Source organism: Ursus arctos, unplaced genomic scaffold (assembly GCF_023065955.2).
Source record: "Ursus arctos isolate Adak ecotype North America unplaced genomic scaffold, UrsArc2.0 scaffold_6, whole genome shotgun sequence".
Taxonomy (NCBI): Eukaryota; Metazoa; Chordata; class Mammalia; order Carnivora; family Ursidae; genus Ursus; species Ursus arctos.
In genome coordinates, this window is record NW_026623078.1 from 21,169,262 (window position 1) to 21,195,615 (window position 26,354).

Below are 26,354 nucleotides of genomic sequence, written 5' to 3' on the forward strand. Positions count from 1 at the left end.
TGGATGAGGGCTGAGTCAGCAAAAGGAGGCCCAGTTTCCTCTCTGTATCTGTATAAAGCATTCATGTAGCAAAGGGCTCAGTAAAGCTGAGGTAAAATGGTAGCTCACAACCTTCCCCAGAAATCTTCCATTGATTCCAAACAGACCACTTCCTAACTATCAGAGAATATTTGGGTGGCTTCCATCAGAGACAAAAACTGGACAAGCAAAGAGGTTTATTTTATTCTGACTATTGCAAATTGGAGCATATCCCAGATCTGAATACCAGAGTGTCTCAGTGGTGGCATTGCCTTAGATTTTTGGGGAATAGAGTGAACACATGGCATTTTGGAAGTTTACGTCAGGGGTTATTTTGCAAGCAGAAATCTCAGAAACCAGAACAGGAAATATTTTCCACTGTAGTTAGCAAGTTTCAGGAGGACCAAGAGATCTTAGCTAATCAATCATGACAAATAGTTCCAATCTTAGCTAATCAATAATGAGACAAAGAGTGGGAAACTGGAGGGTCTGTGCCTGGCTTTGTCAGCAGGTTTGGACAAAAGAGAAAAGTCTGTGTTTGTTGGCTTTGTCAAACATAGGTTGTCTCAAAACAATCTTAGGGATTAGAGTAATTTGTGTGGAATTTTGGTCAAAGTTCGGTAAAATAGTCCACAAAGTCAGCATTTCCTGTTGGTATTGTTCTTGGAGAAACAGCCAAACCACCTGTTGTGCTCTGACAGTGTTCTAGAACTGAGAAGGGCTCTGGAGATGAGCATTTAATCAGGGGGATACATACAAGAATAAGCAGAAAAAATATTAGAGATTGCATTAAGGAATGAAAACAAGACTTGAGACCAGTCTAGTGGATTCCAGAAAATTAGTGTGTTATAGTCCTTTAACAGTGGGGTCATGACTGTGTTGGCAATGGAGTACATTTCTTCATTAGCAACTTGAATGTTCTTATTTATGATGTAGAGGTCAGAGAAATTTGGGGGAACACATATGCAGCAGTCACTTCCAACAGCACATGTCTCCCCTCTGGGTGCCAAGATCAGACCGAGTGCCAGTCAGTTGTGAAGCACCGTGTGTTGAGTCTTTTGAAATTCTTGGCCAAGAAGTTCAATGTTCTTTATCACATTGTTTGCAGTGATGATTATCTCCTGTAGTAGAGCATGGAAGATGTGAGAGTTTTTCTTTTTAAGATTTTATTTATTAGAGAGGGAGAGAGAATGAGCAGGGGGAGGGGCAGAGAGAGAGGGAGAAGTAGACTCCCCACTGAGCAGGGAGCCCCATGCAGGGCTCAATCCCAGGACCCTGGGATCAGGATCTGAGGCAGATATTTAACTGACTGGGCCACCCAGGCAGCCCAAGATGTGAGTAGCTCATAGTGGAGATGCTTCAGGCAAAAACGTGGCTCATATGTGGTCAGATGCAGCATCCAAGTCCTCAAGATCTCCTACTAAGCTCTTGGCTTCCCTTTCAAGAGTGTCGTCAGGACCAGCAGAGAAAGGAAGAATACAGTAACATTGTGGTGTCAGCCTTCACATTTTCAGAAAACACAGTTACTGGTAGACTGTCCAGATCAATGATAGTCATTGAAGAGGACAAAGAGGAATTTAAATACTTTAAAGACTTGGTTGGGCTACATATCTGGTAAAAACTCACAAGATTGGCTAGGTAATATGAGCCTGCCCAGTGCTAGGAGATCTCAATAGTCTGCTTCCATAGATGAAATAGCTATCTTTTGGCATAACCAAAGAAAATGGTGCAATTTTTTGTCATAGTGTCATCTTTTCTATTGTAGCTGAGAAAAGGGTATGGTTATAAGGAGACTATTCTGATTGGGACTTTTCCATACATAAAACATTAGTGCCTCCAGATGGCAGCACCCATGCTGGAGTTGTTTGATATAAGATTACATTTTCTTTGGAAAATGATGAATAGTTGCAAGTACTGTCATTAGAGTTGGCAGAGTAAAAGATGTATAGTGAACCCTTGAACAACACAGGGGTATGGGGTATCAACCCTCCACATAGTTGGAAATCCTCATGTAATTTTGACTCCCCAAAAACTTAGTTACTAATAGCCTACTGTTGACCAGAAGCTTTATCAATAACATAAACAGTTGATTAATACATATTTTGTGTGTTATGTGTATTATAGTCTGTGTACTTATCACAAATTTAGCTAGAGAAAAGGAAATGTTATTATGAAAATCATATGGTAGAGAAAATACATTTATAGTATTATGCTATAAAAAATCTGCATAAGTGGACCCATGCAGTTCAAGCCCATGTTGTTTAAGGCCAGCCAACTATGTAGACAGAAACTAGAATCTAGAAAATTCTTGTCTGTGAAATTGCCAAAGAAATAAACATGACTTTTCTAAAAGTGGTCCAGATTGGATTTGGTTATTCATTTAACTGATATAAAATATAAGAAGAATGCCCTAGCATTGTGTGGGGGAAACAGCTAAGCTGTGGTGATTTTAAGGGTAGGAAGAAGAATTTGAGGGAAAACGGAGGAAAGGGTAAACAAAGACAACAATTTCAAGAAAGATATTAAGGTTGAATAATCTCAGTTTAGTAAAAGTCATCCAGACGTTTTGGGGGTCCTGAATATGGGTAAATAAGGAATAGGAAAGAAGGAATAGTAGGAAGGGCAAAAAAGAAAGACATGGTTCAAGGAAGTTTTGATACTAGTCAGTAATAGAAAAATAGAAGGAGGATAACAAGAAGAATACAAAGAAAAAATATGGAGGGGATTGATTATAACACCTGTGGATGATGTTGTTCTGGTGTGTTGGTTGGAAGTTGACCACTTTATGGTATCATACAGTTGTTCTTGAGAAATCAGTCTACTTCATGTTACTATAGGGGAGGAAAATTTCTTTTTTTTCCCTTCTACTCTGCTAGGTTCTCTGACAAAAGATAGATTAACCAGAGAAAAACAATTCATGTAGTGTACATTGTGTGGGAGAAACTTCAATGAAGAGTAACTCAAAGGGTTGGTTAGAACTTGGGCTTATATAGCATCTTAGCAAAGGAAGAGGACTTTGAGTTTCTAGGGGTGGTAAATTGTGGAAGGCAAATAAAATATATGGAAAATTAGTGGAAGATAAGGCCTAATAAAATTTACTATGTAGATTCCTCGCAACTGATAAGGATCTATAGCTGTCTCCAGTGATTAACTTTTGTCCTTCCTGGTAGAAGAAAGGGGACATTTATGTCCTATTTTTAGGTAAATGGGGAAGGTAAATAGGGGAAAGGTGGGGAACTTTCTTGTATCTGCTTCTTCTCAGTTGCCTTCAGCTCAAAATAATCCTTACGTCAAAGTGGCATATTTTGGGGGTGGTATATTCTGTCACCTACATCATCATCTGCTTCTGTGAGCCTCTCCAAAGACGTTCGATTTAAGGTTTCCTGTTGAGGTGGATTACTATTTGAAGTAAGGCTTTTATTTTTTTTAGTTGTGAAATGTGAACCCAAGGTTGTTTTCTTTGTTTTGGAGCAGTTTTGGTGGTAACGATAGTGTGTTTTGGTTGAGGACCCGCCCCAAAGTGTATCTACCCCTTTCATGTATAAAAAAGGGAAAGGGTATCAGTAATTAGGGACTCTAACAGTGGAAGAAGAAGATGGAGAGGATTTGAGGTTTTGAGTTGCAGGCATGGAACCCAATTAAAGAGGTCAAGGACATCTCTTTAACCATGATGTATAAGGGAAAGGCAATGGCAGAAAAGTTAGGGAGTCAATTCTGGCAATAGCCAACTAATTGTAGAAATCCTTGGAGTTGTCTTTTGGTGTTAGGGAGAGGGAAATCGATAATGATGTTAAGTGTTTTAGGAATAAAATCTTACTTCAGGGTGGCTATCATGTGCTGGCACTTAAGGGCTATTAATTGTTTTATGTTTAGAGATCTTATGTCCCTTTTAGGCAAGAGCTTGCAGTAAATATTGGGCATTGACAACATCATTAAGCAGAGAAGGTCATCTATATACTGAATTCGGGTAATGAGGCTCAGATACCCTCAGAGGATGGACTGAAGTTCCTCAAAAGAGGTTTGTCTGAGTCATCAATGGATGAGACTGAACAGTGGGGGAAAGAAGATGGAGTACAGTGTGCGGCTGTGCCTGACCATTCTTCATCCCAGACCTTCCCACCACCCCAAGTGCGCGGTGCTCTGAGAGAGGAGCAGAGTGCACGGTAAAACTCTGCTGTGGGTAACCTGCCAAAAGAACTCTTGTGGACTGGAGAGGGAGCTCCTGATGAGAGCCAAATTGCTGGGGTGTATTTATTCCACTGTAGTTAATGAGTCTCTAGACCAACCCCATCGAGGCCAGCCTGTACTATGTATGTGTGTGGGTGTAGAATTAAAAGAAGTGGAGTTTAAACTCAACTAAAAAATTAGAACCAATTACTTAAAATACTTAAAACAAAGAAATGGATTGAAGTTTGAGGCAGAAATAAAGCCCAATTAGGACCTTATCACTGTAACACAGCTAACAGTTAGGATGAGAGAGAGAAAAAAAGTAGAGAGAGGAGCTTAAGTCTGAGGGTTTGTAAGGAGGCTGCTGAGAACAGCTCAACTTCCCAGTGGACAATATTCCATTTAGCATAAAGCAGACCTTCATCCCACTTGTGACTGTTCCCCTGGTGGCTGTCACCCAGACTTGCAATGCAAAATATCCCTCAGTAAGGTCTGCATATTGCGTATTGACCCTGTGCTAGACGTTGGTTAGATACTGATTATACAAAGGTGAGAAAGACTGTCTGCATTTAACACTTTCCAGCGGGGAGACAGGCAGGTAAACAACTATAAATTCAGTGTCATAAGGACTGTCTGAGACCTCCACACAGAGGATCCACAAGTAGGAGCAAGGAATTCTCTGGAAGGTTAGAGTTTTCCCAGATGTGACAAGTGAGCAGGACTCTGCAGATGAGCAGAGAAAACAGGAAAGGGCATGGAGCTGAGAAAACAGTAAGAGCAAAGGTTCAGAGGACACAATACACACATTTCCCCTCCCTCCCCTCAGCCCCTCTCTTACTACTGATTCTGAGATGTCTTGCGTGGAGGGGGTGATTTTCAAAGTGGTAAAAAGGTTGAGTGCCTAGAGTACAGGTGGGGTTCAAAGTCCTGCAATGTAAGGATGGAAGAACAGGTTGGGCCTGGTTGTAAAGGGCCTCAGATGCCAATTAGCAGTTTACCACACATGCAGTGCTGCTCTCTCCAAGTTCAGGGGATAAAATCTTGCAGAAGGAGAAGTCTGGCAGTGGTAGAAGGGGTACGTAAGGGCAAGAATAATGAGACACTGGTAGTCTAACGTGGAAGCTATTATGGCAGGTCTGATGAGAGATGATTAATCTTGGAAATGGGTCGGGGTCAGACATTTCCAAGTAGGATTGGTAGAATCTGGTGGCCTGTGGAACTGGGTCTATGAGGAGCATGGTGGTGTTGTGGAGGGTGTGGATTTTATAGCCAGGCCAGCCAAGCTCAGTCTGATGCTGGCATTCACTAGCTCTGCGAATCTGAGCCAGGAACAGACACGTTCAAAGTTCAGTTCTCTTCTGTAAAAATGGGCATAATGCCACTTGCCTTTTTTTCAGCAAAGATGGAATGACACAATGTATGTGAATCTAAAGTTTTGTCTGGCACAAAATAATCCATACGTTTGAGTGCCCTTCAGCAGGTGTTCAAGGCCTCCCACATTTTGTTTCATGGGCATCTTTCTAGGGGAAGTCTTACTCTCCTGTACCCGTTCCCTCCCTCCAAAAATAATAGGGCTATTTACTGTTCTCAGACATGGCCTATTCTTTCTCGTCTCTGTCTTTGCTCATGCTATTTCTTAGAATATCCTTCCTCTCCTCAGTTCTCATTGTTCTGTAGGGCAGTCAATTCGCCTTAAAGGCTCTGCTTCAAATTGTACCTCGTCTAAGAACACATCCTCAGTTACCCCACGTGGAAATTATCTTTCCTTCCAAAGCATTCTATTGGAACCATTCTAATGACCCTTATACTATACTGCAGTTTACCTGGCTATTTTAGATATATATTTTCTCTCTTCTAGGTAACATCGAGTTAGTTTTTTTATTCACTGTACTATTTAATTCAGTGTACAGTGTTATCAAAAGTAGAAATTTGGGGTACCTGGGTGGCTCAGTCAGTTAAGCATCTGCCTTCGGCTCAGGTCATGATCCCAGGGTCCTGGGATCGAGTCCTGCACTGGGCTCCTTGCTCAGAGGGAGCCAGCTTTACCCTCTGCCTGCCGTTTCCCTTGCTTGTTCTCTCTCTCTGACAAAGAAATAAAATCTAAAAAAAAAAAAAAAAGAAAAAAGGTAGACATTTTATAGATTAATATGATTGACCTGGGTCGAAAAGAGAACAGTGAAGCAAGGACTAGCTATGAGGGCAGGAGGAGGATGTATGTATCCTTGCTGACAAAATCAGTGGAGATGTACTGCTGCCGATCCTAATTTTATTACCCTCATTTCTATTTCCGCCTGTGCAAGTTACAGTTCCTCCACAGCATCTCAGTATGGCAAAATTCAACATATAAGGCCAGTAAGCAGTGTTTCAGACAACACCATCCTACTAATTTACTGAGTTTTTGGTTGGTTTGTAGGTTTGACCTGTTTTGTGAGCTACAGCCTTAATTTAGATGAGCGGCAAAGACCGTATTTGCTCTAGTTCTTCTTGTTATTTCTGTAAGAAAAACATATAAATATCATATATATTTAAACATGTATCATATATCATATAGTAATATACATTATTTTACTATATATAAATATAGTAAAAATATATAATATAAAATCACAGCTAACAGGAGATTGTTTCAAAATTAAATTATCTGATTAAGTAGCACACTCTTTTTTCGCTTAGAAGTTTTAACTTCTTAAATCTGCATGGCTTAGTTTCCTGAAATTAGTCTGTGGTCCCTTTAAGCACAGCAAAAGATACTAGAGGAAGATAGTGTTGAACTCAGCAGCCTGGAAAACCATCCTGTGATGAAAACTTACAGAGGAAAAACTAGCATTTGTGTAATGGACAACCAGATGTGGTAAGGTTTTCTTAAACTTTTGTGTAAAGAAAAGCCATTTTTGAGAACAAACGCCTAATATTTGTATTGTATTTAAAAATGAAAAAGAAACAGCTATTGTTTATGTGAAAGATTTATTTTCTGTTGAACAATATTAAGACAAATAAATTATTGTGCAGCTCAGTAACACAATGAGCACATGCTAGGGTTAACCTTATAAATAAAAGGCACTTCTGGTGCAATTACAGTAAAGTAATAGAGAATTTGATAGTTATTTATCTTACCACCTTATAAAATTGCCTGCTCATTTCACATTGTTCTTTTAATGTTCTTCGGTGAATTGTTGCATTTAAAAAAAAAGTCAAAGTCCCATCATGAAATGTACTTCTGTTGATTGACGTATTTTAATTCTATTTACTTTGATAACATCACCAGTGAGTCACATTTAAAAGACATTTTTAAATACTACCCTTTATTCGTGTGCTTCACTGTGTCATAAGAAAGTGTTTTAAGTACTGAAACGTAAATGAAGTGGAACCCTGATATAAACCTCCTTTACAGAGGAATCAAAGTTGGGTAAATTAGACCTTTTCGTTGTTGTTATTGTTTGTTCTTTTTCAATGATTTTATTCTGCTGTTATTTCTAATTATACAATTTTGTGAATTATGTGATTTTGTAAGGAAGACTTTATAATTTTTTTTAGAAAACAGTCATAATCTAATTTTTTAATAACAATTTATAATGTAAAGTTAGCTTCCCAATGCCAACTCAAAATCAAGTATGTTCTCTAAAAACATTCACAATTGCTCTCAATTTTTTCATAGACATATGTACAGAGAATTACAAGAATCAGCTCACCTGATTAGAATAATTTTCTTATAAAGAAAAACAACCTTCATATATCCTTTCACAAAGATACTATTGTATGATTAGTGTTGAAGCCCAACTAAGCTGAACAAATGTTTAACAGATTTTGCACCTTTTTTTATTTTCAAGCTTAAAATAAAATTAAAAAATCATGAAACACTATAAAAATTGTCATAAATTGAAAGCTATATTGACAGTGTATCTTTCTTAATAAACAAAATATTGTTTGACATAAACTATAATACAAACAGCACATTTTAACTACTGGTTTTTTAAAGTAAATATGAATTACAGAATTTGGCTAGAATATTCTAAATATTACTATATTTATATAGTAAAAGTAGAATTATTTCATACATAATCTGAAAAGTTCCAGGTGTAACTGACAGTGATTTTTAAAATGTAAACATTTCCTTTCCTTTGTGTAGTTTACTGTTCCATTAAAAATAGAATCCATGTATGACAATTAAATATTATTCCATTTCTAGTTCTCTATGTAGTCATGATAAAAATAACCAAAAACTGAAGTCAAAATTACATTCTTGATTTATTTGAAAATGCAGAAATAGTATTAAGAAACCATCAGCTATGCCTGAAATATTTCCTAAATTATTTTCGATTATCAGTTGTATCAACAAGAGTAATTTCATAAAGAGCTCTAGATGCTACATACAATAGTTTATGGTATACAGACTTTTCAATCAAAAGTTTTTATTGTGCAGATATGCTGAAATAGAACTTCCCTGAGATGAACCATCTTGCCAGCCCACAGAAATAACTCTGTAAAACTGTATTCAGATTTTAATCTGAATTATAATCTAATCTGACATCCACCTAAGATGGGTTTTAATAAATTTTATCATTAATTGATTTGTACTAATACTTCTTTTCTGTGGACTATTTATACATTTATTACTAAACCAATGTAGTCAGATAACTTGTTGAAAATGAAATTTTTCAGAAACAGCTACTTTAGGAGATACTTTCAAGTATAAAAATCAGGAATCCTTTCTATGCTTATAAGGTATACTAACATTTAACTACTTGAAAGATACAGAAAATGCATTTAAAAAGTCAAGAGGTTTCCCAAATATCCATGTTGCTCATGTTTAAAGAGTTTTACATTTTAAAATATCAGTTAGACAAGTGTTAATTAGCTTAGAGGATTTTTTTTCTTTCATTCATATAACCAGGTAGGATCTCACTCATGTATTTATAATTAGGAAGTCATTGACATTAAATTACTTCTTCTCATTGATTGATCTGCGAAATACTGCTGAGATAATTTTCAGACTTCATTATAAAATTTGTCCACTCCTGACAAATATCCTCCATGGAGAATTCTGTACCACCATATTCCAGAGGAAGAATGTCTGGGAAATGCTGAAGTAAGCTTTGTTTGTAATTGTTGCCGTGCATGTGAATCTGAAATAGCCAAAATGTTTTAGAAGATATGCCCTCAGTCTCTCAGTAGATTAGATACGTTTCTAATGTAAAATCAACACCATAAAATAAGGCATTCTAATGACTTTCAAGCTAGGAGAGCATGTACAGATACTATGCCCTTTATTTCTCTGCTTATGTAAGAATTATACTTCAATTTCCGTTGTGCTGTTTATGAGTCTAACCATCCTATTGTTTTTATATGTATTTATATTCCTATGACTACATAAGATTTATAAAAAGATATTCTGTCCTCTTTCAAAAGCAGATTTTTAAAACTAAATAAAATTATTTTATACATTCTATTCCCTAATGTACAGGTGATTCTTAGCAAAATATCTAACATCCTGAGACTGTTCTAGAGATGATAAAAATATACTACCTGGTATTAGTTCATATGAATTAGAAGCATATATCTGTGCACACAGCTATGTATATGGGGAGCTATGTATATGGGGAGCAATTTATGTGGCACAGTTGATGTATACTCTTGGTTAGTGCAGAATTAAGAGACAATTATGATGGTTGAGAACCTTAAATTTTCAAATACTTTAAACTATAAAAAGTGATCATATAATGTCATGAAGTTAAAATAAAGACTTAGAACCTTCAATGAAAAGCACATCTTGCTAAAAATAAGTAAGTACCCTTTTCCCACCTGCTAGGGTAAAATGTTCGTCTATACATTCAATGATCATTTAAAAGCAGCTATTATATGCTAGGATATGAGAATTCAAAGATAAATGAAACAAGTTTCCTGTACTCGGGAACCTCACAGTCCCGATTCTTGATTTCTTCTGAAATGTTTAAAATATCATCAGCTAATTAGAAAAAAATTCTATTTCCTCAGAAGGGGGCAAATAAGAACATTCACAGGGTATTGCCAAAATGTTGAAAGGGAGGAGAATGGCTGGATTGGGTCCCCATTCCTTACTTTGGGAAGTCTGTATCATGTCAATTATCTTTCGCTGAAATTCTTCACCTACCTTCTCAATTTTTTAGTTTTTCTTTCTTTTTTTGTTCATATTCTCCTATTTATTAGGTTCAGTTTATTGTTGTTTTTATTTTTATTTGTCCAGAATATAACCCAAAATAGAAATACTTATTTTTAGATCTTTCAGAGTTAAACAAAATGTGGTCAGCTATTATCAAGTTACACTGAAGAGAGACAAAAATGAGCCCCCCAAAATTGACTTTCCTAAAAATACTAGAATGAAAAGTGGCCATCTTCATAGGTGTGGTTCTTCTTGAAGACAGATAGAAATTCTTACTGGATAACCTCGACAAATTATCCTTTACAGATTAATGTAGAAGAGTGGTTGCCAGGGTGCCTGGATGGCTCAGTCGTTAAGCGTCAGCCTTTGGCTCAGGACATGATCCCAGCATTCTGGGATCGAGCTCCACATCGGGCTCCCTGCCCAGTGGGAAACCTGCTTCTCCCTCTCTCCCTGCTTGTGTTCCCTCTCTCGCTGCCTCTCTCTCTGTCAAATATTCAAGAGAAGAGAGGAAACATTGGTAAAGTCCTCCAACAGTAAAAAAAAATAAAAAAAGAAGAAGAAGAAGAAGAGTGGTTGCCATTCTTGGGAATTCAGATTTTATTTTTAATACTTGAAAAATCCTAAGAGATATCAGATAGTCATCTGAGATAAGGCTTCACAGGATAGGTAAAAATAAAAACAAAACAAAAAAAACACCATTAAATCTCTTTGCTTTAACTAACATGACATTAAGTCACATACCTTGAGTACTGTGGTTTTCAGTTATGCATGTCTAATTTAAATAATTTATTTTTTTTTATTTGCACAGATAATACATTCATATGGCTAGAAATCAAAACAAGATAAAAGATATACAATGAGATGTCTAGGTCCCTACTCAAACCTCATCCACCCCGTCTACACCTCTACTCTATTACATATAGTTAGGTTGCTTTCTTTCATATCCTTTTAATGCGAATACAGTTAGAGATTCTGATTTCTCCCCGTTTTATACAAAAGGTAGCATACTACAAAAACTATTCTTCATTTTTTTATCTCACTTTACAGTACATCATGAAAATCTTACTGTATTCCATTGTATTGATATAGTTCTTTAACCAGTTCCCTAATGATGAACAGTTGGTGATTTCCAATCTTTTGCTGCAATGAATCCTTTTTGTGTCTGTAATTTTGTTTATGTGCTGGTATATCTGTGGGATAAAATCCCAGAACTGCAAAGGCTGTTAATTTTGATATTACCACACTGCCCTCTATAGGGAATATACCATTTTGCACTCCCACATCAATGAATGAGAGGCTGTTTCTCCCTGCAGCCTAACTTGATTTTTCAAAATTAAAAAGGAATTTTAATTTATAAAAATGGTTTGTTAGACAATACTTAAAACATTGGGTTAATTGTGGGGAGGAGAAGTAATAATGCAATCCTTAAATAAAAAGGATTGGAACATTTGGTACAGAAGAATAGTGACTTGAATTCATGTTTTACTTACCCGTTCCTTAATTTTTTCAGTCAGGAATGGTTTAATCATGGAAAAGACAGCATGGAAAATTATTGGCTCATTTATCAAATGGATACCACGAACTTTTAATGGAAAGGAATCCTTTTGAAAATAAAGAAAAAATTATTAATAACAAAGCATAAGTCAATATATATTCCTATTGACCAGTCCCTTCTCTGAACACCTGCTATACTTAGTGCAGTACCTAAAGTGGGATTTTATTTTCGAAATTATTTATTTCATCAACACAATAGTCTGCTTTGCAGCTCACAGTCGCTAGATTAAGGAAAGATCTCTAAAAAAAGGTTCACGTTACAGCTTAGGCAAAGTATTTTTAAAAAGACCTGCATCTTTTGTAAGTAAGACACAGAAAATCTCCTCTCCAATCACATATAAATGTTCTTTCAAGGAACCAATGAGTCATTTGGATATTTATATTTAATCATTTTCCCCTAATTCTTATTTTGAGAAAAAAATTTAAATTTCATAGAAGCTGAAGGAATAGTAAGCACACACTTTTAAACTTTTGACACAGGTATACATCTTTCACATCAAAGTAATACAGGTTTCTGTAGAACATTTAAAAAGTTAAGAATTAAAAAAAAACACTTCAATAATTTTTCTACCCAAAATGTGTTCACATACAGATTTCTCCTGCCAAATTTCTTTCATGCAAAATTCTTTTTTTTTTCCCTATGCATAGCTTTTACAGATGTATTATCAGTTTGGAGCTTTTCCTTCCAGGTTCTTTCTATGCATAATTTTATTTTAAACATAATTGCCAATACACTCTCTAAATATTTTGCACCCTGTTTTGTTTCATTTACATAATACAATTTTTGTGCATATCATGAGTTTTAATATTGTTGCGATGATCTATCAAATGGATATACCATAATTTTCCTATATCTGGACAAATAAGCTGTTTCTAACTTTCATCTTTAAAAATTGATGCTATAGTAACTATATTATCAGAGGCAATGGTGGTTCTAAACACAACTCTTACATTCAGATGACCTGAACTGGAATTCTTACTTCACTGCTGACAAAATATGTGTGCTTGGGCATTGCTATGTCACCCTTGTGACATAGTTAATTAATCTGTAAAATGGGAAAAATAATAGCCATAGGCTTGTTTGGCCGTAAGTGGTAAAGCACTTGAGACATTTAGCAAAGTACCTGGCACATAGTAAGCTACTATTGTTATTATATATGAAGTCTTTACTGTATTTCAGATTATGCGTTGGCTAGGTCCCTGAAAGTAGAATTACCAGATCAAAAATGATGGCCTTCTTAAAAACCTTTTAATTTCTGAAAGAACTGTATCAATTTATACCTACCAAGAATGTAAGATTTTATTGTACCATTGCTATAAATATTGTTCTGAGTCAATCTTCTAATTTAGGAAGAAAATTTTAATAACAAAGAGAAAGTTACCATGTTATTGTTTAAATGCATAAATTCTGTGGTTACTAATTTGAACGTATTTTCAGTTTGTTGCAACATTCTTTCTTTTATGAATGACACTTTACTTCCTCTTAGTATTATTGAATTCTAGGTATCATTTTAAAATTATTTAATTTTCTAATAAATGTACTGTCTTCTTGCTTTGTTGAACATATAACTAAATTTAAATCTATTATTTGGAATTAGAATCCCAAAGACTTAAAAATATACACTTACTGTAAGAACAGCAGCAATCTTCTTGGCTACAGATGGGGTAATTTGAAAAGCATGAGAAAACTGCCAGCCTTCTAGATCAAAGACAGCCTTGATACCATTCCGTTGCGTTTCTACCTCCTGTACAATAAGCTCGGATGTGATTAGACTTACGCGAAAAACATCGTAAGCTGTGAAAACTTTTGGGTCCCATTGTGCTAAAAAAAATTTTAAAATAGCATGTCTCAGCATAGTATAAAGCTTCAGGAGGAAAGTAATTCTTCTGAGACTTAAAAGATCAGTAGAAATAAAAACATGTACAAAGATCGTGGATTGAATAATGGATCAAATTGGTGGTCCAAAAACATGTTCCTGCTTTTCCCTCCACCCTCAGATTCCTAGTGAAGAACAGATTTTTGAGAGTGTGGGGGAGAAAAGAATGAATGCAGGCTGGATTTGACTGCCAGATGAAGCTACAGCCCAAAACATTCAGGAGAGGGTTGTTGCTAAAAATGAAAATGTCCCCAGGTATGCTCCCTGCTCGGAGGTGTTGGAAATGGGAAAAGCAAGGGCTTTTGGATGATAAAGGATTATAAAGAGTAACTAGGGCCTTTTGGTAACCAAAGAGGTTGCTAAGGGAAATGGATGAAGAGCAGCCTGGCGGGCTGATGTGTCAGACACCCGTTGGGGGCAACAGCACATAGCCGTCATGTCTGTACAGGCCAGAACAGTTTAAGTGTGGGCTTTGGAAAAGAGCCAGGGAAGCACTCCGGTAGCTGCCCACACCCAGGGAAAACAACAAAGAATTACTGACATTCCCATCCTCTCCCTTCCCCCACTGTCCCTGGGCAGTCCACGGCAAACTGAAATGACAGTAATGGACAGGCAAACAGGTGATCTTAAAAGAAGATACACATTCACTAGGTATTATAACATTTTTAAAAATACACACAAAGAAGAGGGGAACCACACTCAATAGACGAGGGCACTAAAACCTAAGCAAACAGTTAATAAAGCAAGAGACATTAAAAAGAGACAAAATAATGTCAGTGAGGGAAGAAAAGGATAATGTAGGCTATTAGAAGAATAGGTTAATATTTTAAAGACTCAGTTGAGATCTTGGAAACAAAAACATGATAATTCAAGCAAATCTCAGTTGATGGGACAAATAGAAAAGACACAGCCAATGAGTGCATAATGGTTTGGAATATCAAGCTGAGGAATTCTCTGAAAAGAGCCAAGAGTTGATATGTAGGCATCAAAAGACTCATGCAGCTAGAGACATACAGCTAGATCCAGAGTTTCAACATCCACCTAATTAGAGTTCTGGAAGGTAATAATGCAGAGCCTAGGGAAGAGGGTAAAGAGGAATGACGGTAGAGAAAAATGTTCCGAAGCTGAAAAAAATGCAAGTCTTCATACTGAAGGTTCCATGGAGTGCCTAAGGATACAAATGAGGAAGAGGGGAAAAAAAGATTCATGATTAAGTAATGGTAAAGTTGCAAAATACCAAAGTTTCTGGCTTGGACAACTGGGTAGAATGGTGGTACCATTTACTGAGATTGGAAACAGTGGAAGAAAAATGTTTGGGAGGAAAAGCTCATAAGTAGTTTTGGACATGAAAAAATGGTGCCTGAGAGACATCCAATTGGAGACAGTTGGAATAGGGAGCTGCTGGTATGGATCCCTGGGGACAGGCGATGGTGGGGTGAAGACAGAAATCTGAGAGTTGTTCGTATTTGTATGACAGTCTACAACAGGGCTTATCTTAGGTCTATATGGAAAGTAGCATAAGAAGAGGAAGCTGAGGCCAACGCGCCAAAGAATTTCAGAATTTAAAATGTGGTAGAGCAGGGGCGCCTGGGTGGCGCAGTTGTTAAGCGTCTGCCTTCGGCTCAGGGCGTGATCCTGGCGTTCTGGGATCGAGCCCCACATCAGGCTTCTCCGCTAGGATCCTGCTTCTTCCTCTCCCACTCCCCCTGCTTGTGTTTCCTCTCTCGCTGGCTGTCTCTCTCAAATAAATAAAATCTTTAAAAATAAAATAAAATAAAATAAAATAAAATAAAATAAAATAAAATAAAATAAAATAAAATAAAATGTGGTAGAGCAGGTGGTGCCAGCAAAGGAGACTCGAGGGGCAGCCAGTTAAGTCAGGAAAACGTCAGGAGAATGTGGCATCAGAAAAGCCAAGGGAAGAGGATATCTCAAGAAAGTGGAAGTGGTTTGCTGTGTTGAGAGATCAAGTAAAACAGGACCAAACATGTCCATTAGATTTGGTGAAAAGAAGGTCACTGATGATTTGTGAAGGTCATTTCAGCACAGAGGTGGAAGTGAAACCAGGCCAGCGTGGTTTGAGAGGAATTGTGAAAAACTGTGTGAAAATATGGCGGTGAACATTACTAATCTGAGATGTTTGAGAATGAGGAGTAGGGAGATGGCTGGGATGAAGGCTGGAGGGTCTTGTGGGATTGAGGAGGAGTTTTAGTTTTGTTTTGGATGGCTGACCCTTAATAGCTTTAAATGTTGATTGGGAGTGTCTACTAGCAAGGAAAAATTCAAAGATAGAAAAGAGACAATCAGAAGTATCCCCAGAAAGGCACAATGGGATTGCCCTTTGCTTTTTAAGAGCCTCGGCTGCCTGGTAAGAATTTGAGTAATCAATTCATGGATAAGCCAGCTCAAATATACTCGACTATATCAGACACTGGCAGAAAGCTACAATGGTGAAAAATACAAGAACGATTCAAAGTCTGAGTCAAGAAAACCGTTACTGGCCTAAATTTCCGAGCTCACCAATACAGTTGTCTAGACCTATGCTGTCCAACAGGGTAGCCATTAGCCACGTGTGGCTATTTAAATTTAAACTAATCAGCATTAAATTAAATTAAAGATTCAATTTCTTAGTTGCAAAAGCCACATTTCAAGTGCCCAATGACCACATGTGACTGGTGGCTATTGTAGAACAATTTCATCATCAAAGAAAATTCTATCATATAGTGCTGGTCTAGACTCCAAGCTCCGTTAAGGCAAAAGAAAAACATGCCTTAACTTCTTAATTCCTTTTCCAGCATGTATTTAATTAGTATTTATTGAGTGCTTATTATATGTCAGGTAATGTTCTAATTATATTTCATGTGTATTACAGGATTTAATGCTCACAGCAACCCCGTGAGATAGGTTTTTACTATGCCCGTTTGACAGAGGAGAAAATGGGGTTCCAGGGACACAGCATCGCACGTAGCTCGAATGTCGCAGAGCTGCAGTTCCAACCTGGGCATGTGCTGTAGAACTTGTATTCCTAAGAACTAAGCCATAGTCAAAACTAATACTGTTAAATTTTATTTTTGCTGCTGCCGCATAGTAGTCTCAAAAGGCATAAAATCATATCCTCTGGCTTATAGGCTAATAATGGCAGAAACTGAGTTTCACCTTGTGTTGCCCTGATGGACTGGAGAAAAAGGCTCTGTACATTTTCTCACTGCTTTCACTGCAGAGATGGTACCTCGAGAAAGGTGGTTATGCTCATGTTCTACCGAAAACCTCTAGCACCGATTTCCTATTCTAATTTCTCCCATTAATTCAGTTACATTTAGGAAATTTATAAATCTTTATCCATTCCTTTTACTCCTAAACCTCTTCTGAGGTTTCCCTTTCCACCCTAGAGCAACATCTCATTCTACATAACACACAGGAAATTTGATGCATGCCCTTCTATTCTGACCATCACTAACCTACGTGTTTTCTTTTTTCTTTTTCTTTTTTTAAAGATTGTATTTATTTGACAGAGAGAGAAAGTGAGCACAAGCAGGGAGGCCGCAGGCAGAGGGGAGAGGGAGAGGCAGGCTCCCCGCCGAGCAAGGAGCCAGAACCGGGGCTCGACCTGACCTGAAGGCAGATGTTTAACTAACTGAGCCACCCAGGCGCCCCAACCTACACGTTGTCTTGATTTTATTTTATTTTTTTTTTTAAGATTTTATTTATTTATGTGACAGAGAGACAGCCAGCGAGAGAGGGAACACAGCAGGGGGAGTGGGAGAGGAAGAAGCAGGCTCCCAGCGATGGAGCCCGATGTGGGACTTGATCCCGGAACGCCGGGATCACGCCCTGAGCCGAAGGCAGACGCTTAACGACTGCGCCACCCAGGCGCCCCATGTTGTCTTGATTTTAAAATCTCTTTTAGTTAAACAGTATACTTAAATGTTAATGTACCACAAGAAACCCTCTCTCTAAGCAATAAAGACAATTGTTACAGTGCTAAGGTATGTATGTATATATTTTTTTATTCGTAAAGCTTTTATTTTTAAATAATGTCTATACCCAATGTGGAGCTTGAACTCACAATCCTGAGATCAAGAGTCGCATGTTCCACTGACTGAGCCAGCCAGGTGTCCCCAGTGTTAAGGTATTTATGCTCAAAGGAGCACATTTGGTTTTTCACTATCAAGGTCTCATTTTTACTTCTTAACTTGCTCCAGGTAATTAACGAACAAACGTGAAGAAACTCCAGCCAAGCAGTACAGAGCCAGGACCATTGCAGAAGGTCCCCTTCAGGTTTCAGTTTTATGTTCCTGAGACCTTTGGGTAGCATTGCCAGATAAAAATATAAGACGCCCTGTTAAAGCTAAGTTTCAGATAAACAACAAATAATGTTTTAGTATGCATGGGGCATACTTACACTAAAAAATTATACCCTGTTTATCCAAAATTCAACTTCAAACTGGACATACCATATTTTCATACACTCTATGTTTACTGGCTACGTAAAGCAGAGATACTATCTTTACTCTGGCAACTCTACCCTTAAAGAACCCGAGGAACGTCAGTCATCTTCCTATAACACTGGTGGGGCAACAAAAGGACAGGGCAGACATTGTGGTGTCTGTTTTATGGACAATGACTTCATGACTGACACAACTGTATCTGCCACATTAGCTGGAGCAAACAACCAGGATCATTCTCGTCGGTGTTCTGATACCCTAAAGAATGAGAGGCAGCGCCTTCTTGCAAGATCATAAACAGCTGAGTGCCAGGCAGGCATCTTATCTATCATCAGGTAGGAAAAGCAAATCTGTAAATATTCTCAAGTTCCCTAGGATAGTTACAGATGTAAAACTTCATGTAAGATTAGAATTCCTGAGATTCTCCTCATGAAATATGGGTTATCTTTGTCCTTTTAGCTGGGCCACGAGAGGATGCTGGGAGCAGCGTGAGTCCTTCTTTGTTACACGCCATGTTTAATCACACACAGGTCTAAGGAAGGGACAGTCACCAACCGACAGGAAACACTAGGAAGGCCTAATGGTGAAAAGGGGAAGCTGTGACAAGAGGGCATGTGGAATACAGTGTCTTTGACACTACTTAGGGATGCCGCTTTCCCACTGGACCGTCCCCTGTCCCAGAGAATGAGCCCCTGGCTCCTCAGCGCTGGGCGTTATCCAACTAGCCATTCACTCACTCCAAAAACATTTAATAAATACCTACCATGAACTAGGTCCTGGTTTCAGTGTTAGGATACAGTGAACAGAACAGACAAAATTCATGCTCTCGTGGAGCTTGTGTTTATTACTGTTCAGAATACTTATTTGGATTTCCTACTAAGCATTTTCTAAACACTTTACCTTGATCTTTTTCACCTTTCCCCCGTATTTCTCTATTCTGTTTTCTTTCTCTCTTATTTTATACAGCTGACTGTGTGGAAGAATGGAAGCAAGATTTTCGTTGGTTTCTAATTTTCTCACAATTGCCAGTTTTATTGTATTTGAGGGACATTACAGTCTACATTAAACCTAAGTTAAAACCTGAAAAGTGCAATTCTTAAATATGGACTCATAAAGCTTTCAATATGGCAGCCAAGAAAAAGAAAGAAGAGGGAAAGCAGGGCTGTACATGACTTACCGATTCTGTAAATAAGAACTTTGCTGCCAGTGGGATCTCTGGCTCTCAGGACTCCAAGGTAACCAGCCTTCAGAAGGCCAAGAATACTTCTAGGGCACAGATCTGCACTTATTTCTGGACATTCTGCTCTCCACTTATAATAGTTTTTCAGTAGCTGAAAAATAAAATAAAAATTGTCTACAGATAGCATACATGGGAAGCACCTCGTAAAAATGGAGGCAAAGCCTTGGCATTATGTAGGGCCCTTACTAACATCCATTATGTCAGGATTTTAATCTGTAGTTTTGGGGGTTTTTTTAGTTGTAAAATTTAAGTTCCCTCCATCAAGGATCTCAGGTGATAAGACTTCATCACAAATTCAAAGTTGAGTAATTTTCATTTGTCTCCTCTGGTTGGTAGTCTCCAAAGATGGCTACCAATAATACCTCCCCTCCTGGTGGACACATGCCAGTCATCCCATTACAGGTGGAATCCAGTTGATTCTTCCCCGAGGGATCTGGGCTAGCCTTACATTTTGCTTTGTCAGAAATCACACTGTGCTAGTTTGGGAAGGCTGGGACTTTCTGAGTTTGCTTTTGGGGACCCAGAAACCACATAAGAATAAAATTACTAAATAGTAAGTCTGTGTGGAAAGAGGCACTGACCAACCAGAGCCCGTCTTAGTCTGGTCTCAGCCACGTTCCCAGCTGATGCAATGTGGATCACAGATGAGCCATCCCCACTCAGCCCTGCCCAAACGAGAGAATCGCAGACAAATAAATAGTTGTGGTTTAAGCCACAAATTTGGGGGTGACTTTTTTTTTTTTTTAAGATTTTTTATTTATTTATTCGACAGCGATAGAGACAGCCAGCGAGAGAGGGAACACAAGCAGGGGGAGTGGGAGAGGAAGAAGCAGGCTCATAGCAGAGGAGCCTGATGTGGGGCTCGATCCCATAACGCCGGGATCACGCCCTGAGCCGAAGGCAGACGCTTAACCGCTGTGCCACCCAGGCGCCCCTGGGGGTGACTTTTTACTCAGCAATAGATAACTGAAACATCCACATTTAGTCCTTTCTGAAATAAGGAAGAATAGAAATCAATCAAAGGAATTAGCTCTACAAATACTTTTGGAGCATCTCCAATGTTCTACACGCTGGGTAGGCAGTTGAGTTATAGCGGTGAACAGAATAAAATGCCTTCGCTCATTGGGGCCGACCCGCTGGTGACGACTGGATCACACATGCCATGCCATGCTACGTTAGTGTTAAAGTCCCAGGCTGTTTTGTCAGAAAAACCTTTACTCTACCACGTATCACCTGTGTGATCGTGGGTAAATATTTAACTCCTTTGTGTGTTGTTTCCTCCATATCTGCCTTGTAGGATTAAGCGTAAAGCATACATGGGCATAATGAGTGGTAGTTACCACTGCTATTGTTGCGATAGGAAAGTTATTTGGATTTATCGCTCATCGGATTATCTTTAGTGCAGGTTTATGTTAAAGATAACTAGAATTTTTTTTGTTTCATTTTCTTTCCTACAAAAAAAAGCTAAATCGAAGATACAAAGGAACACCTCTATACCACTGCTATACATTCTACTAATTGAAAAAGAAGAAAAATCAACTTCGTTAATAGTGGTGTGCATTCCCAGTGGAACAGTACTCCCGGATAGCAGGTCTTGGCAAAATATGGTCTGAAGGAATCCTGTTTTCTTTCTATTTTAGAAGAATCACCAATAATGATTTCTCTGCATTTACAAGTAATACAGATATTGCTAGTGTACTTGGAGAATACGAAAATCAAATGATGCATTTAAAGTTTATTATGGTTTAATTTTCCTCTTCACGATCTTTAGCTTTCTCAATTTTTGTAAAATGACAATATGTTTGGGGTTTTTTGTTTTGTTTTAAAGATTTATCTAATTATTTTGAGAGAGAGAGAGAGAGAGCAGAAGCAGGAGGGGCAGAGGGAGAAGGAAACAGAATCTCAAGCAAACTCCACGTTGAGCGTGGAGCCTGACGCAGGGCTCGATTTCAGGACTCTGAGATCAAGACCTGAGCTGAAACCACGTGTCAGACGCTTAACCGACTGGGCCACCCTGCTGCCCCAACAATATGTTTGTTTTGAGTTTAAGCACGTCTGCTAGCAATGGGGAATGGAAGTTTAGATGAAAGGAAGGGACGAATTTCATGTTTGAGAGTCACTGGAATAAACCTGACAGGTGTGATCACAAAGTAGCAATGATATGGAAAAGAAAATACAAATGCAAATGTAAAAGCCAAGTAGAGGGTGAAATTCCAAACCTGGGGCAACGTTAATGGCTGGAAGGGCCGGAGAAAGAGAAAAGCTGGTGGGACCGGAGGAACAGCCACACCATGGTGAACAGAAGGGAGGAAAAAGTTACGTGTGCGCCTGCACCCTCTCCTCTCTCTCTCCCTTATGTTGTGTTTCTAACTTTCTCTTTCTCCCTCTCATTTCTTCATTTAACAAACTTTTCTGAACTCTTTTAAAAAAGAGAATGTTGCCATGGGTTAATAAAACTCCAGGGTACGAAAGAAAAATGTTCCTAAATTAGCCAACAAAGAAATAATTGGTGACCTACATAGCAATTTCCAAAAGCAGAAAGAACAAAAGGTACATTGTCGATTCTGATATATTCATTCTAGTCTATGAGTTTCTCTTCCTCCTCCTGTCTTAGAGGGCATCAGAATAAGTGTTAAAAGAATGTTACAGAGCTCATTACTTTGATAGTTCCCTCAGATACAAAAATAGTCCTTTTAATTCTGATTCAAGCAAAACGCTAGAAGCAACATATTAGCTCCTCTATAAAAATAACGGTTTTAATTTCCCATGAAATCAAAGAAGTTGTAGTTTCATTCAAAGGGATCTTTTAGGTAACAGGCAGGGTCCTCAGCTTATTCATCTTTGCAGAGTGCTAGGTACAAGTGTGGAATGAAATAATACATTCATGCACGAGTAAACCAGCCCGATTCACATACTTGAAAAACTGACTTTTTCGTAAAGATGTGCAAATCACTGTCCTGCCTTTGACATTTAGCTTTTGCAAATTGAAATATCTAAACCTGGATCTTTGATCATTACTTTTCTGCTGATAAATAAATTCAAAACTTGGCTGACATTAATAAGTTACGTAAATGACAAATTGCTACCAGGCAATTCTCAAACAAATCATCGAAAGTCCACAGCAACAAAAAAATTGGCAGCAAGTGAACATTCATTACTGGAAGGCACCTGTTTTGCCACAGTTAAGAATAAATAAATGTAAAAAAGCTGGGGTTTGTTTTAACTATGCTTTGTAAGAGAGTTGGTTTCTCACATTTTTCATCTACTTTCAAACAAAATAACTATAGTTGTGCTGCGCTACAGGGTCTAATGGCATCATTTCAATTCTTCTCACAACCATCCTGAGAGGTAACTACTGTGACCCCATTTTATGGATAAGAATATTAAGCTAAGAGAAGTTACACATTTGCTTAAGGGCAGTAACTACCAGGAGCAGAGTCATTGAAACTGACATGTGATATGATAAATTTGACAAAAGAAGCTAGTGGAAGACTCAAGGGGTTTTTGAAAGCTTCAAAGACTTTGGGGAAACCATAAAAATATTTAAAGGATAAAAAATTTGCCACATGGAGCAAAAACACGGGGAACTGAACTAGTCATTTATAAACGACAGGAATTCACAAGAATATGAAGGACAGACAGAGGTTAACAGTTGGCCGTTTTATGTTCATTGTTTTGAACAGGAGGGGCGAGTGCAGTATACTTGTGAGCACAGGCTTTGCTGAGTTCAACCCAAGTTCCAATCCCTACTCCACCACTTAATACCTGATTTTGGACTAGAAACTGCATCTCAACTTCTTCTAAAATAAGGAAATAATGAGATAATCCACACAAACACTGTCTACCCAAATACTTGGTACTCCATAAGCTTTTAGAATCATAAAAACCTCATTAATTCACTATAACTTCAAATACAAAAACTAGAATAATGAGAAATTTCATTGTAACTGAGGGGCTTATCAAGCTTTCTTCATGTTCTAAAAGCTTAGGGCTTTTACATTATAAATAAGGGAGTTTGAGTTGAATTAGCTGCCTTTATGGAGGAAATTGAAAAAAAAAATAGTTTCACACTCTAAGCCTTTCCCTTTCCTTTCCAGTTGGCGTAAAAGTTAGGCAAAGAGTTCACAGACAGAAACTTGATCCCTATCCAGTGGATTTAGACAGTCTTGCTAGCCAATTCCTCAAGGAGATGGTGAAATGAAAACAATTCAGGAAAATAAAGAATACAGAAAACAATATATATGTAACAGTCGCTGAAGGTAAATTTTATTCCTTCTTGTGTTTAGACATTACTAGGGAAAAGCAGCTAAAACAAAATCAGTAAATCGCATACTTTTTTATTATTAGTTATCTCTACACATTTATATGTTGAATGTTTCATTTAAACTACATTCCTCATAGGACCTAAGATTGTCTTTATATTTAGTAGTTGCTGAGTAACTATTAGTTTATTACCCATGATGTTGGGACACCTGAGTAGCCATCTGATAAGACAAAACTAAAGTCAGATTCCTATTTCATTCCTAACATCAAAATAAATCCCAGTAAGTTAGCAACTCCAATATTAAAAAGAGAAGTCATAAATTACTAGAGAAAATTTTGGAGAGGAGAGAAGCTTATAAAACCCAGAAACAATCAAAGAACAATCTAATCAATACATGTGATTACATAAAAATGTTCAAATTCTGCACAGAAAAAAAATAGTACAACAATGTCACAAGACCACAAACTAGGGAAAAGACTTATTTTCTTTAAGACATAAAGATATTTTATGAATAAAAAATGTGTATGTATATTTTATGTGAACAAAACGGAAGAAAATTAACAACTGGTAAAAACAGTTAACTGGAAAATAATTTAAAAATTTTAAACAAATGAAAGATTATTAACCTCACTTATAATTAAACAAATGGATATTATAATGAGAACCAATCTCTCACCAAGCAGGTTGACAGAGATCATAATGTTTGATATTGCAGCGTAGGTGATGATATGGAGAAAAAGGCACCATTTTGTAATATAAAAGTGATAAAATTAGTGCAAACACTTTGAAGGACAGTTCTATTCGTCAACACTCAAAATGCATACCTCACTTCATCCAGCAACTTTACAGGTTGAACTTATAAGGATATATTCCTATTTTTGCACAAAGACAAATGTATAAAGAGATACTACAATATCCAGTTGGTGATAGAAGAAATCCTATTTGTCTTGTTTACTGCATTTTGCAAATTGTAAGAGTTCAAAAAGTAATCATTGAATGAAGGAATGAACAGCATGCATGGGCATTGCCGTTGGCTAAGGATAACTCCTCTAATAACAGGGGACTGGTTAATAATTCCACCCAATGGAATAGTACTCAGCCCCCCAAAAGAATAAGATATATGCATACATACCGAACGAGGCTGATCTCTATGATAAATTTGGTAATAACAAAAAAACAAAAAAAATAAATAAACAAGGCCAAATGTAAAACACATACATATGCCTGTGTGAGCACAGACTAGATCTAGAAAGATAAACAGATAACAGTAACTGCTTCTGGGTAAATGACCAGCAAAATGAAGGTTTAGGGTGGGGAACTTTTTTCCTTTATAAAGTTCCTTTTAGAAACTTACTTTGCACTCTTTACTGTTTCTGAATTTTTTTAACCACCCATGCTCTTTACTTTTTCAAATAAAAATCAACAACAACAACAAAACTCAGAATGGGGCATTTTACGACTCTGCACTATTATGCTTCTCCTGCCTCCCACGTCCCAATATGACACCAAGGCTGCCACTCAGCAGAAGGGCTAGATCAGGTTCAACTGCTGAGTGCTTACTATATTGTCGGGCTCTGTGCTGGGTACGTGCTGTTCTGCTCCACTGGTTAATGTTCAATCCTCCAATCAGGGAGGTAGGCTGTCTCACCATTATTTAACAGAAGAGGATGCTGAGCCCAAAGTAACAGAACTCAAGGTTACATCCCTCTGCCTTGAATCCTGTCTTCTTACCACCCCTTCTTCAACCATCTATAATATGCCTGGAAACACAAAAGAACCACCTCATCCTACACCTTTCCGCTCAACATACACTGGACCGCTTTACCGACATGACACTTAAGTATTATTATTAATAATGGCACTATTTTGCTAGAATTTCGCTTCAGACCTTCATTTTTCCCACCACACGTGGAGTGATCTGCTAAGATGTGATAAATCTGGGTTCCCCACTTCGCAGCTGTTCCTTTGCTTTCTATCACTGGCTTCGGGCCACGGACAGGAAAAGCATCCCCGCCCCCCAACTTGATAGGTTCGAGATACTCATCTAGAGCACAATTCCAGGGTTTGGGGTCACACGGGCCATCACCCCAGAGCGCTCCAGCTTTTTCTAGGTTTCCCAATTCCACGACTCAGAGAAACTGGAAGGACCGGCGCGGGATTTCTCAGAACACCTGCAGCCACCCCGCCCGCGGCCCGGTGCGTGGGGGGCGCGTACCCACCAAGGGTCGGCAGGTCACTCGGGATTGCACAGAGGTCTGGCCACGCCGCTGGTCCCCAGCCCTGCCGGCGCGGGGGAACGCAGCGGGGGAGCGTGCTTACCCGCCAGGCCAGGTCGAGGTCGAAGTCCCGGGCGCGCAGGAACCGCAGCAGGAAGGAGTCGGTGAGCGGCAGAGGCGTCGGCGGAGCGCCGGCCGCCCGGGCCCGGCGCCGCAGCTCGGCCAGGCTGGGCTGCAGCAGCGGGGAGTGGTCGGGCAGCGCGCTGAGCTGCAGCCCCGCCGCCGGCCCCGGCCGCATCTCTGCCATGCCCGCCCCGCGCTTTCGGCCGCCCTGATGCGGGCGGCCGGGAAAAGCGCGGGCTCCGCGCCACCCTCCGGCCCCTCCTCCGGTGGCGGCTGCCCAGCGCACACCCCCCCGCCCGCCCCGCCGGCCG

General features: G+C 38.6%; 1 protein-coding gene across 4 annotated transcripts; it reads right to left on the minus strand.

Annotated features, from left to right (window-relative positions):
- Positions 1-198: 198 nt before the first annotated feature.
- Positions 199-26,272, minus strand: TTPA (alpha tocopherol transfer protein). 4 transcript variants are annotated; one of them, XM_044390336.3, is made up of 5 exons: positions 26,024-26,255; positions 19,378-19,531; positions 13,507-13,700; positions 11,815-11,925; positions 199-1,139 (listed from the first exon to the last, which is right to left on the minus strand). In XM_044390336.3, exons 1-5 carry the CDS (start codon positions 26,225-26,227, stop codon positions 1,047-1,049), a joined length of 756 nt encoding a protein of 251 aa, XP_044246271.2. In that variant the 5' UTR covers positions 26,228-26,255; the 3' UTR covers positions 199-1,046. The 4 variants fall into 4 exon arrangements, with proteins under 4 accessions (XP_044246271.2, XP_026372210.1, XP_057163975.1 ...); XM_026516425.4 differs by lacking the exon at positions 199-1,139 and adding an exon at positions 7,133-9,308 and having other exon boundaries at positions 26,024-26,272; XM_057307992.1 differs by lacking the exon at positions 199-1,139 and adding an exon at positions 7,133-9,308 and having other exon boundaries at positions 13,507-13,532; positions 26,024-26,256.
- Between the last annotated feature and the right edge of the window lie 82 nt (positions 26,273-26,354).